The sequence below is a fragment of the Apaloderma vittatum genome, unplaced genomic scaffold (genome assembly GCF_000703405.1).
Source record: "Apaloderma vittatum isolate BGI_N311 unplaced genomic scaffold, ASM70340v1 scaffold10873, whole genome shotgun sequence".
NCBI lineage: Eukaryota > Metazoa > Chordata > Aves > Trogoniformes > Trogonidae > Apaloderma > Apaloderma vittatum.
Window position 1 is genome coordinate 9,121 of NW_009707513.1, and position 12,897 is coordinate 22,017.

Sequence of the window (12,897 nt, forward strand, 5' to 3'; positions counted from 1 at the left end):
AGTGAAGTCATTCTGTAGCAGCACATGACCAGGGATGACCTGCCTGGTGCCAGTAATGTGGTCGTACAGGCATCTTTCATCGAACTTCAGGACCTGTAGAAAGCATCTCTCAGGCATTTAAATGGATAAGAAACAGCGGCAGTACTTAAATTGTAAAGGGCATCACGTGTTTAGCGTTTTCTTGTAAAACATGCGGGTGGTAACTTCACTAAAATAAGAATTTTCCTTGTTTACATCTCCCTAGGCACCTTGTGCTATGTTTGAGGCATTGGCTGATAAATTTCTGTGTTGTTTACTTCCTGCTTCCTTTTAGTATATAAATCTTTGCTATGCAACACTAAACGTAGTAAGCAAGTAGGAGGCAACACTGAGTTGGACTGTAATAAAGAAGTCCTTGCTTTGAAGTTGTTTCTCAGCTAGATAGCTGTGAGAAGCACGTTACAGGAATGAGCTCTTCTGACACTGTTGCGGAGGAAGAATTGCAGTCCCAATCTCACCATCTCCCATTCATTATTTTGAGTATCCTAACTTCTGTACAAGCATTTATGTCATAATTTGGGGCTAAATTAAGTTTGGCCACTTAACTGTGAGAGTGTAACTGGGCACGTATTTCGTGCATATGGTTTGCCCTCCTCCCTGCCATTGTAAGACCTACAAGTGAAACAGCAAAGATCAAGTACTAAAATAAAAGTATAAACTCAAAGGAGGGTTGAGGCCGCAAATAATCTGGATTGTGTACAAGACTTCTTGTCCAGACACATTCTCTGAATGCAGACAGACAGTGAATCGCCACCTGCGAGAATAGAAATTTGTTTGTTTTTTTCTGTTCTAATAGTGATGAACAATCTTTATGAGGACTGCCCTGCTAATGATTCTAAATTATGCCTTAACTCATCGGTTTTGTATGACCGTTTACTAACGTCCTAATATGCTTTTGAATATTACTTAATTACGTGCTTATGCATCCTTATTCCCTTGTACACGTAGGAAGAAGTCAGTAATTTGCCACAGGGGAAGAGCTGTTCTAGTTGTGTTTTTACAGGGTAAATGTATGACAAAGACAAAGTGTGAAATATTATTTTAATCCCATATAGTAATGCCAAGTTGACATTCTGAGACTGCTGGGAAAACAGGGAAAAAAAAAAATCTGATACAACCAACACAGGGAAAGATGCTGTTTTCACAAAGGGACAGAAGTTGCGTCTAGATTATTGGCACAATCATGTGCAATAATTCTTAAGTCCTACCTCATTTTTTGTTGCAAGTTTGAAAGCATCGCTTCAGGACTGAGCCAGAAACTGTTTTTTAGAGCATGCCCTCACAGGAAAAGATTGATTTTTACATTAATATTTGCGATTGTCCTATTACTGACTTTCAAGCTAGTAAGAAAAAAAAAAAGTGCAAACATTGTAGAGGGAATGGATTCAAACTGCAACAGGATAGGTTTAGACTGGACATTACAAAAAGAATTTTCACAGAAAGAATAGTCAGACCTGGGAATAGGCTGCCAGGGGAAGTGGTTGAGTCACCATCCCTGGGTGTGTTTAAAGGTCATTTGGATGTGTTGGGGTATATGGTTTAGGGGTGAGCTCTGCAGTGTAGGGTTAATGGTTGGACTCGATCCCAATGGTCTTTTCCATGTGATCTTATGTGAGACGACAGCATTTACTGCGAGATGTTTATATGGATATCATCCTCCTCCGTATTGACTAGTCTCTCTTTTTGAATTGCAGATAGATAAAGAAATAGTCCTCCTAAGTGTACTTAAAGAGCCGGTCAGCCGTTCCATATTTGATTATGTCTTAAGATCAAAGGATATCACAAGCCTCTTCCGACACCTCCAGATGCGTCAGAAGAAGAGGAATGGTGCTCTCCCTGACTGCCCACCCCCAGAGGACCCTGCCATTGCGCAGCTGTTGAAGAAGCTACTTTCACAAGTGATTGGGTTTTATTTTTATTTTAAAAGTCAGGCTTGAGATTCTTGGGCTCTATATGTCTCCAGAGACCTTGCAGTTGCTGCTCTGAGGGACCCCCAGTCTGAGGTTCTGATCCTGCAGACCACTGACTTCATTGATTTCAGTATGCTTGTAGGACAAAGAGTTCAGGAGTCAAGGAAGATTCTGAAAAGATCTGCCAGAAATAGGTCAACCTTACGTTTGGATTTCCCAGTCATCTTTGTAAAGACTTCAGTTGTTTATCTCAACTTTCTGACACATCTGTGATGGTATCAGTGTTACAGAGTATGTGTTGTGTAGAGTGTTAGAGAGAAGAGTGTGCATTTGTTGGAGAGAAATGTGCAGGTTAACCGTGCAAAAGCCAAAGGAAGCTGGAAAGTGTTGAGGCTTATATGTGAAGTGGGGAACACTAAGGATCGCCCACACAAAGTAGCGAGAGCTGGGAAGAGGAAGAACTGCAGCTGAGTGTCTATGAGGGCTTTTTTGGATTTTTTTTTTTCCTTTTTTTTTCCCTGCTGGCTTGTGGGCTGTAAGCACGTACTAGGTGGCAATGAAGCAGATTGCACCAGCTGGTGATCCAGTGTTCTGCCCTTTCACTATTCCTAGCCCTGTTTCTGCGGGGGAAAGATATTCTTGTACTACAGCAGCTTACTCAAAGCCCTGTGTGGGTGATAGACCTGTGTCTTGAATTCTGGGGATGTTCTCTCTCCTTCCGCTTCTGAGCCAGTCATTAGTCTTTCCACGTCTTACATTTTCATTACTTGATGCATGTTCTTGTTCAAAAGTAAATAATAATACATTTTCTTTTATTCTGTAGGGGATGACTGAGGAGGAAGAAGACAAACTGCTAGCACTGAAAGACTTTATGTTAAAATCAAATAAAGCCAAAGCCAATATAGTGGATCAGAGCCATCTCCACGACAGTAGTCAGAAAGGGGTGATTGACTTGTCAGCTCTGGGAATAACTGGGAGACACGTGGATCTTGTTAAAACAAAGCAGGAGCCTGATGACAAACGAGGTTGGTATATCTTGTGGTCTGCATAGATAAAATACAGCCTTTCTTTCAGGGTCAGAGAATTAAATCTTTGATTTACCCAGCAGGTGTTCTCAGCAATGCAGCTGACATAATTATCATCATCCTCACAGAGTTTGCAGTTAGAAAATTACTGCTGATGTTTGAAATGTGAGGTGCTGGAGTGCTTTCTGGACTGGTGAAAGATGGGGTTATTTTCCCCCTGAGACTATTTAAATTGACTGCATTTGCAGTAGTAATACACACGAGTTATTTAGCTTATGGTGACAAAAGGGACTCTAGTGACCCAGTGTAAATTATGAAGGCTATATCTCTGTTAACTCTGTTTCCTCTCAAGAAGCTGTGAGCTCTTTAACTGTAAAATCTGGGATGTTTTCTTGAGGTAGCCTGGAGGAAACTGAGGCCCAGGTGTGCTGCTGGAACAGGCTGGCACTGAGGAGTGCCAGCAGTTGCTCACCCACCAAGTACGTGCTTTTTGACCTTAGGGTTCTTCAGCTGCTCATCCACCCTCGTTTTACTTTGGTGCCTGCTTCTCTTTCACCTTGGAAAACTTCTTATATTTCCTTCTTCAGCCTTGAAATCCACTTGCTGCTAACTATTCTTGCTCTTTGTATCCTCAAAATTCTTTTTTTCCAGACAATAAGCTTCCTCTTTGCTCTGTCTTGTAAGGCTTTGTACAGCTCTGATAGGTTCTGTGTTTTCAGATGTAAAAATACAGAAATATCTACAAACCAGGTAGCTATTGCCATCTTATTTGATGCTATTTTGCAAATGTTTTGCATAGCATTCTAAAGGAAGGTACCTAAGTATAGGATGTGTCATGGTTTTTTACACTCTATGGAGTCGGGAGTGGAGTGGATTTAAAAGTTAGTATGCGAAGTCTGTATTTGAACTGACTGACTTCATCCAAAACTGTCACCCACAAAACCTTCATGCCTTTAGCTTCCTCATTGCCTTTGTTCAAATATAATTTGTCACGTTTTCATTTTGCTTTCTGTATGTCACAGTTTTAAGTGGCTCTAGAGGAGTGCTGAAAATAAATAAATTTCCTATTTACAGATAAAATTCTTGAATCTACAGGTGATGTTGTGAAAATCTGGTGAAAAATTGATTGTATTTGACACTGACAATGATTTACGTACTGTGCCATTACAATTTTTTGCCCGTCTTAACTCCAGTAACTCTCATAAGAAAAAATTATCATGTGGAATCTAATCCTGCAGCCTTCTAGACACAAAATTTCCCTGTTCTGGAATGATTCATTGCATGAGTTGACTGTAGGATTAAGAAGGTGTAAACAGAGCACTTGTCCTGGTAACCTCATAAATCCCTGTTAGGTGGCTTAAACAACCTCACAGTACTTTTTCTCTCTTAGAATTAATTGGCATATAAGCACTGGACTCACATGTAGTCTGAAATTAATGGCTAGCCTCAGTGGATGTTGTCATAATGATGGGGTTTTTGCTCTCCCTCTCCGTCCTGGTCGCTTATAGCTAGAAAACATGTAAAACAAGATTCCAATGTAAATGAAGAATGGAAAAGCATGTTTGGGTCCCTGGAACCAACTAACATCTCCCAGCCGATACCGAAGGGACACGGGCAAACTACAGATCCTGAAGCCGTCCAAGCTGGGAAACCACTTCGTTCAGAGTCCTCAGCTGGCATTTGTGCCACTTTATCATCCTCCTCCCAGGTATTGCTGGAAAATTTTTTAATTTAATTGATTCAATACAAAAGATTTTTCCATTTTTCCTTGGTGTGACCCAGTAATTTTAAGAGCAGGATTTATCTGTGTGTAAAAAGACAGACATCTGTTTTTAAGTGCTTACCTCTTACAGGCCACTGATGGAACAGTTGTTCAACCCAGGAAACCCACCGTGCAGGTCCTGAGCAGTACAGCATCCCCTTCTGCGCACCAATTGCGCATCACCACCTGCAAAACTGAACTTCAGCAGCTGATCCAGCAGAAACGAGAACAGTGTAATGCCGAGAGACTGGCCAAACAGATGATGGAGAACGCTGAGTGGGAAAGCAAGCCTCCGCCTCCAGGTAAGTGACAGGCCCCTGAGGTTACCATACAAAAGAAAAATAAGTGAGTCAAAACATCATGATCTCAAGCAAAAAGTGCAAAAGGTGAGGAAAAGAGGAAATTGTTAGTTTAGGAAAAGTGCTTGCTATGCAGAAGTTTGGCAAAATGCAAACATGACTTATGAAAGAGGGTCTGGAACTTAAATCCTTACCTTTGCAGTAACCATCAGACAAACGATCCCACCACATAGGATTTGAACAGGGCTAACCTTGACTGAGCTTGGCTAAGCCAAGTGTTTGTCTTCTGAAGAGAGTTCTACAACCCATGAAATAATACATTCTAACACAAGCAGCTGACCTACTCTGCCACACAAGCAAGTGGATGCCAGAAAAATGTTCCTATTTGAAGTTTGTTCTTATTCTGAAATTTGCTGTGATCTGTCCTGAAGGAGATCTTCATCTCCTGTTGATCCTTCGCTAACGATGACTCTGCCTGTTAGAAGTGCAGCCAGGTACTTCTGCTTTGCTTGTTTCAGAGGAGGAAACATCACACCAACGTTGGCAATTTCTTGACAAGAGTTATTTCGTGGCAGCTCAACTCCTCAATTTCTTCTTGAAGGACTGGAGTAAATTTTCTGTGGTATTTAGAAGAGCTGTTATTTCATTTTACGAGGTACAGAGGGATGACAGTGTAGTGCAACACTGAGCCTGTTCGTTCAAGCACTCTACAGACAATCTAGGAACTTCAGCCTGTTTAAATGTGTTGCTCGTTATGTGTGTTTTGAGCATTTACGGGATTGCCGTTTGCAGCACAGCAGGCTGCGTGCTGATAGCAGAACTGTGTGCTACTAGCTCTACAAAGTCTATGTAGAAAGGCTCTTTGTATTTCCACTGAATGTACATGGAGCCCTTCTAAAGAAAACTTTTACCCAGATCTACCAGTAGGGTTTAGTTTAGAATGTAGCAACTAGGCTTTTGCCTCTAATATTTAAAATGCCTTAGCTGTGTGTTTTTACTGCCTTCTGTGTTTCACAGCCATAGTGACTGTATCCCGATACAACCATTGGTGGTTGGGATCAGGGAGGTTTGCATGTTCCTGGTTAGATGATGAAATCAACACCAAAGTTATGAGTTTGTTTTTCCCTGTAGGGTGGCGTCCCAAAGGATTATTGGTAGCTCACCTTCATGAGCACAAGTCTGCAGTGAACCGCATTCGAGTCTCTGATGAACACTCCATTTTTGCCACTTGCTCGAACGATGGCACAGTGAAAATCTGGAACAGTCAAAAAATGGAAGGAAAAACCACTACAACCAGGTAGCTTTAAAACTTGTGAGACTTGGCGGCTGCTGTTCTACAGCACAAAATAGAGCGGAGAGCAAAATACAAATCACTTGTGGGTGTGCAGAAAATATTAATAATGAAATATACTGCTGTTCCTCTTGGCATGCAGCTGTAAAATATTAGGTTGCTGTTTCAATTAGTTAATAAAAGAAAAAATCACTAGCAAATGCAAAGGGCCTGCTTTGCAGTTTTAGTAATTACAGGCTGTTTGATTTAATTTCTATACATACATAAATATATTCTGGTGCTGCCATCTGGATTTTTTGGAAAACGTTAGCTTTATGCTTAACTCTCAGCCACTGATGTTTGATGCAGAAAAGCTGTATTGCTGGGTGAAACACAGGTGATGCAGTATGGCTCTGATACAGATCTAGGTTAAACCTTTAGTTTACTGGGAGACAGATGTGTGCTTCTGCAGTTGGAGACTGTCATAACCTAGAGGCTCAAAGATGGAGAGTTAAGCTTGCAGAGGCAACATGAGCTTTCTGATTTTGGAACACTTAGAAAATGTTATTTTTCAGAGCTCTCTCTCTCACCATTGATTTTAAGTAAGTGTTTGAGAGAAGTAATTTATTTTTTTTTAAGTGCCGCAAGAAAATTCCTCATTTTTTTCTCTCTCTCTGTACTATTTAGGTCAATTTTGACATACTCTCGGATTGGAGGACACGTGAAGACACTTACATTCTGCCAAGGCTCGCATTACTTGGCTATAGCTTCAGATAATGGTGCCATCCAGCTTCTTAGTATTGAAGCTTCAAAGCTCCCTAAATCCCCTAAAATTCACCCGATACAAAGCAGGTATGTACTTAGAACAGTTAAACTGCAGAGCTTGAAACAGTCAGCCTGAATAATTCTCAGTTCTTTTTACTGATGCACTTGGATTGGTAGTTTCTTACCTCCTCTGTCACAATGTTAATATTACAAAGTAATTTTGGAGGTTCTTTTAGAGGTCGTTAGATAAATGTTTACAAGTGTACAGCATGTGGTTTGGCTGGTTTGGCCTCAGACTTGCAATTTTTTCTTCCAGGTTTTTAATGTGAGTAAGGCAAAGATAGGGAGGTGGGATACTGTTTAGGAGACTCTTTGGGGGTGATTTAGTAAATTTTAAATATTTGACACTGATTCAACAGCTTACTCTTCCAGCTTGAGTGAGGGACATGCCGAGGCCCTAACAAATCTAGCAAACATCTCAAAGACCTCTTTTCTGTGCAAATTAGACGGTATCTGTCTCAAATATCCTCTCTTATTTGGGATTAAGTTCAGAAATTAAAATCCAATGGAGATGGAAACCATGAAGCAGATGTTCCCTTTTGGTGTACGCTGTGTTTGTGCCCACTTGCACACGCAGTATGTGATTCATGGCGGTGCTGGTAGGAGAGTGGTGTCCCTGCCTGTAAACTCCAGATAGACCAATATCTGATGAATGTGGAGTGTGAATGGGAGAGAAGTGTCAAACAGACTGGGAGCCCCCAGAGCTATGTTTTATGTTTGCAAAGAGCTGCTGACAGCGTTTTACCAGCCTGTGGAAGACTTGCAGGTGAGTGTTTGTTGACTAAAACCAGGAAGTTATTTCTGCCAGATGCCGTGAGAAGTGACGCGAAGAGGAAAATGCTGCTCAGCATTAGCTGTTGAAAGGAGCCTTAAACTCAGAGGGATTAATATCGGTTTCTAAATTAGTTTATTCATTTAACCCAGGTCCTTGGATCTGAAGGATGATGGCTGTGTGGTAGATATGCACCACTTCAACTCGGGAGCCCAGTCAGTGCTGGCTTACAGCACCGTTAACGGGTCCCTGGTTGGATGGGATTTGCGATCCAGCAGCAATGCCTGGATGCTGAAACATGATTTGAAGTTAGGCCTCATAACTTCGTTTGCTGTGGACATACACCAATGCTGGCTGTGTATTGGTAAGCATCTATTTCTTATTAGCTTTCTCTTTCTGCTGTCCCCCTTGTGGTTTTCCTTTACAATAACTATGGCTTCTATGACTAGAATATGCTTTTCTCAAACAAGAGCAGAGAAAGTATTCTGCCCTCTGAGTACTTGAGGCAGAAGTCCACCTCCCTAGGAAGAGAGCACAAGGATATGGGCAAAAACTCATGTGTTTATCCCTCTGACTGTGGGGAGCTTTCTCTCACCAGGAACAAGCAATGGGACCATGGCATGCTGGGACATGAGGTTTCAGTTGCCCATCTCCAGCCATTCTCATCCTTCCAAGGCCCGAATCAGACGGCTGCTGATGCACCCTGTCTATCAGTCCTGGGTAATTGCAGGTAAAAGATACCTTCAACTTACCTCGCCGGTGCCAGAGTTGTGATTAAAGAAGCTTCAGCTTCTGCTTCAAGCCCTGGGGGGAGTTGTGATTTTTTTTTTAAATTCCTTTAGTTTTTCCTGTGCCTGCTTTGAGGAGAGAAGGGAAAAGTTCATACTTGTGTTCTGCCACTGTGTTCTTCCTGACTTTTTGAAACTAAAAAAGGTATGGGGAGGAAGAAGTAGTGTTAAGGCATTATGAAAATGACAGACAGACTTTACAGTTATCTTCTGAGCATTACAGCTCTCACGAGGGTCCCTTCCTGAGTGCTGTCTACCACACCACTTTTTAAGGACAAAACGTTATAAAAACAAACCCCAAAATTGTGACATACACTGAAGTCGATGGGAATTTTGTCACTGCCTTCACTGCCTCTGTAGAGCAGAGACTGAAAGATTTTCCCATTCCAATTCCCACACGAGTCTAATCCGGCTGCATCATGGGTTAGAGCTTTCAAAAAATCTCCCAAGATTCTTCATCTGTATCCTCACAGCTGCTTCACTCGCACTGCATGTGACCATGCTGAACGGACCATCCATCTTTCTCAAAGAAGGATGAGGAGTTATCTAGGGAGCAAACCCTTTAAAAAAGAGTTGGAGGTTAAAGCAAGTTTCATTTAAACTCTCTTAAGTGAGGCACTTCAATTCCAGTGAAGATTCTACTAAGCAGTAAGAGCAACAAAACACATGCGTGGCTTTACTGTTAAAGTAAGACTACCACAAAAGCTGTGGAGAGCACCTGGAGAGAGTCTCTGTGTCTTCCCCTCTCTGTCATGTCAGTAGAGCACAAGTAGGAAGCGCCAGCTGACCTGCTTTATGTTTTTTGCACTGGCAATATCTTTCCTGTAGCTGTCCAGGGCAATAATGAAGTGTCCATGTGGGATATGGAAACTGGGGATCGACGCTTCACATTGTGGGCCAGCAGCGCGCCTCCTCTTTCAGAACTGCAGGTCTGGTCTTTTTCTTTTCCTGTTTCTGTTCCGTAGCTGGGCTAGAACAACGTCATGGTCTATCCCGCGCATCAGGACGGCTGCGTGTGGACAGGGCCATGCCCATTCAGCACCAGGAACTTGCCATGGGATTTATTTTGGCACTGCAATTGTTTTTTTTTCTGTCAAAATCAAATCCCCTTTGTAAAACAACAGCGTAACCTGAATTTCTGTTCATACCTTCCACTGCCTGTGGAATGTACTTGTAACGCTTGCTGTATCCAGTTGTGTTCTTAGAAATCCTGTGAGCTGGTCAAGCCCGTAAATATTATGGCAAAGCCAAAATTGAGGTGTGGCATTTTGTAGTTAGTTTTGCCTGCTTTTTTTTCTGGGATTGTGCATACTTCTGTAAGCATCTGCTCTCTTGAATTTTGTTTCTGTAGTATAGTGCCAGTACTATACTTAACTGCTGGTTTAAAGCATGAAGTTCCTCTTCTTCAAGGAGTTAATTGGGGAAGGAGCAACATGAGATACCTTTCTTAAAACACAAATACTTAAAAAAAAATAACCACAGCTTCTAAAAATGTTGTAAATGCAGATCTGGAACCTATCTAAGCTTGAATTTGTACGTCCTACAAAGATTGCAGGTTGAGTTCATTTTAGTCGTATTCTTGCACACAAGGGAACTTGTGATTCAGGCTGGTTTTCTGTTACATGTCTGTCCCTTAAAAAATTGAGCATCCACATGTTTTCAGCATGATTTGCCCACCTGATTCTGTTAGAAACAATCTTTCCCATTTGGCACCTTTGAGAATATCATTTCCAAGATTCCAAAAAAGCATTATGCAGAGGTAAATCTGTTGCGTTGCTCTGTGAAACCCAAGGAATAAAAGGAAGCAATTTACCGTAATATATTTAGACATGGCCTGTTAACAAAGTAACCTGGCATTTCTCAGAAACAATTGGAAATTGGATAGATAGATGAATGTGGTAAAAAATGCATTCCCTTCATGAAGCATGGCAACAGCTATTGGTAATAATTTGTTCCCTTTTCCCTACTAGCCTTCACCTCACAGCATACATGGAATATACTGTAGTCCAGCATCTGGTAATCCCATATTACTGACAGCAGGCTCAGACATGAAAATAAGGTAATAGAACCAGTAACATTTTTGTTTGACACCTTCCCTTCCACCCCTGCTGATGTGCTGAACTTTGCCAAGTGTCACATAATCTCCAAGAAGCCAAAGCAAAATTGCTGAAAGTGTGTTCATCAGCAAGCATCAGCAAACTGAGAGAATTGTTCTCAGCACAAGTAGTCCCAAGTTTTGTGCTTCTCTGGAACACAGCACGTGCCCTTCCGTAATGTTCTTGGTGGGCTGCGGGAAGCAAAACAGTCTGTCTGGTGTAAGCTTGATGTGAATGCTGATTTCTCTGGGTTGCTGTCTTCCATCAAGTGTAGAAATTATACAGCATTTGTGCCCACTCTTTTTCATCATAAGACCAAGACAGTTTTCAAGCAGCCCTATTAAGCTGATAAAATGTAATGTTTTCAACTTGATTTTGTTTCTTTGTGTTTAGGTTTTGGGATCTAGCCTACCCTGAGAGATCCTATGTTGTTGCTGGAAGTTCAAATTGCCCATCTGTTTCCTACTACAGGAAGATAATTGAGGGCACGGAGGTGGTTCAGGTATTTTGCTTTGGTAGACTCTGCTTGCCTCTTGAGTGGCGCTATGGATTACATTAATTGCATGATGGTCTTAATTAGAAGTATCTCGCTCTGACCTTTTATGGATGATGTCAGTATTGCATTTTAAGACAGTGCAGAAGAAGTTATTTTAAAAGAAAAAAAAATCAGTTGTTTTTGAGAGACTAAGACTAATCAGACAATATGTGCATGCAGAAGCCAGAGTTGTGTTTCTGCTGAGTTATCGAAACCCAGTGACTTAACACCTTTGATTAGTATTTTGAATGTCTTTTTTGTAGAATCTTAGCAAGACATTGTGGGATGTACTGGCACCAAAGTAATATGGTAGCAGAACTCTGTAGTTTTTATTATATCCTTCAGAATGACCTTTGGAATGGGCAGCGTTGCTAGTTGTTGAACAGCACAGTGTTTTGTTTCAGTGCAGCTCAATGAATGCTACTTCAAAGGTGACTGTCTGAAAAAAATAGTCCAAGTCAGTGAGGTTCTACCTATGCACTGTGACTTTTGAGTATTTCATGTGAAGTTCTTAATTATATTCATGCTGTTGAACCAGATTTTATAAAACCCTGGGGAAGCTAAAATATTTGTGTCTGGAGCTTCCCCCCCCATAGAATTATCAAATTGTAGTTTATAGTGTCATTGAAATAAATATGAGGAAAAAAACCATACTTTCCCTAGTCAGAGAGCTATAATGTCAGTTCAGATTAAGACTTAGGTTGGTGTGATGAAAAGAAATGAACCAAGGAGTAATCCTAAGAAAACTAACAAAAGATGGGAGATTTGGGGTCTTAGAGGTGTTAGAGTGGTTCTTTTTTGTTTTAAAGGGGGTTTTATCTTTCTACAACATCGTAAGTGTGATAATCCCCCTTTGCAAACACTTGCTTTTCTGTAAATAATATTTCTCACCTTGTTTTTCTACAGGAAATTCAAAACAAGCAAAAACTGGGTCCCACTGATGAGGCCCCTCGGAAAGGTCCTGAGTCTCTCCCTGTTGGACATCATGACATTATCATGGATATCGCAACTTTCCAAACCACGCAAGGGTTCATAGTAACTGCGTCAAGGGATGGAATTGTCAAAGTATGGAAATAAAAGTTGTACTAATATATAGTGTGTAAATATTTGTAATAAAGAAATAGCGTTACAATGAAGTTTTTAAGGACTGTTTCCAGATCATGGAATAGAATGAGACTTTATAAAGGTGATGACAGAAGCAGTTGTCTGTATCCTACCACCCTGTTAGCACTTCTTAATCACTTCTTTTATTAAAGATGTTGGATATCTAGAGCTTTTCCATGAAGTACCAGGCACTGTGAGGAAATCCTTTGCTGTGATTCTGCCTATGCTGTACTTGCAAGGGTATTTCACAAAATCACTGAAACATGTCCCACGTGTTACACTTTCGAAATGCACAGAAAGCAAGGAGCTGGTACAAGTCTGATGGCGCCGACGCTGAATTTGAGAATCGAAATAAGAACCCGTGCACTGATGTCCCTGTACGCTCTCAGAACTGTAATAAAATCCCCTTGAGCTTCCCGGTCCGCTGCTTCCGTCTGTTTACCCCGGCGCCGCCCACCCCGCCCTCCCCTCC

At 41.3% G+C, this 12,897-nt stretch overlaps 1 protein-coding gene across 1 annotated transcript in view; it reads left to right on the forward strand.

Moving 5' to 3' along the window:
• The window catches only part of PIK3R4 (phosphoinositide-3-kinase, regulatory subunit 4), a 21,753-nt gene extending 9,077 nt beyond the window's left edge, over positions 1 to 12,676 (forward strand). Inside the window, exons 8-19 of the mRNA XM_009866231.1 lie at positions 1,734 to 1,937; positions 2,773 to 2,974; positions 4,483 to 4,682; positions 4,828 to 5,038; positions 6,167 to 6,332; positions 6,993 to 7,157; positions 8,055 to 8,266; positions 8,501 to 8,632; positions 9,519 to 9,619; positions 10,661 to 10,749; positions 11,180 to 11,288; positions 12,228 to 12,676. Coding sequence (XP_009864533.1) covers positions 1,734 to 1,937; positions 2,773 to 2,974; positions 4,483 to 4,682; positions 4,828 to 5,038; positions 6,167 to 6,332; positions 6,993 to 7,157; positions 8,055 to 8,266; positions 8,501 to 8,632; positions 9,519 to 9,619; positions 10,661 to 10,749; positions 11,180 to 11,288; positions 12,228 to 12,398 — 1,962 coding nt within the window. The 3' untranslated portion in view covers positions 12,399 to 12,676. The remainder of the gene's footprint in view (positions 1 to 1,733; positions 1,938 to 2,772; positions 2,975 to 4,482; positions 4,683 to 4,827; positions 5,039 to 6,166; positions 6,333 to 6,992; positions 7,158 to 8,054; positions 8,267 to 8,500; positions 8,633 to 9,518; positions 9,620 to 10,660; positions 10,750 to 11,179; positions 11,289 to 12,227) is intronic.
• Positions 12,677 to 12,897: the final 221 nt, after the last annotated feature.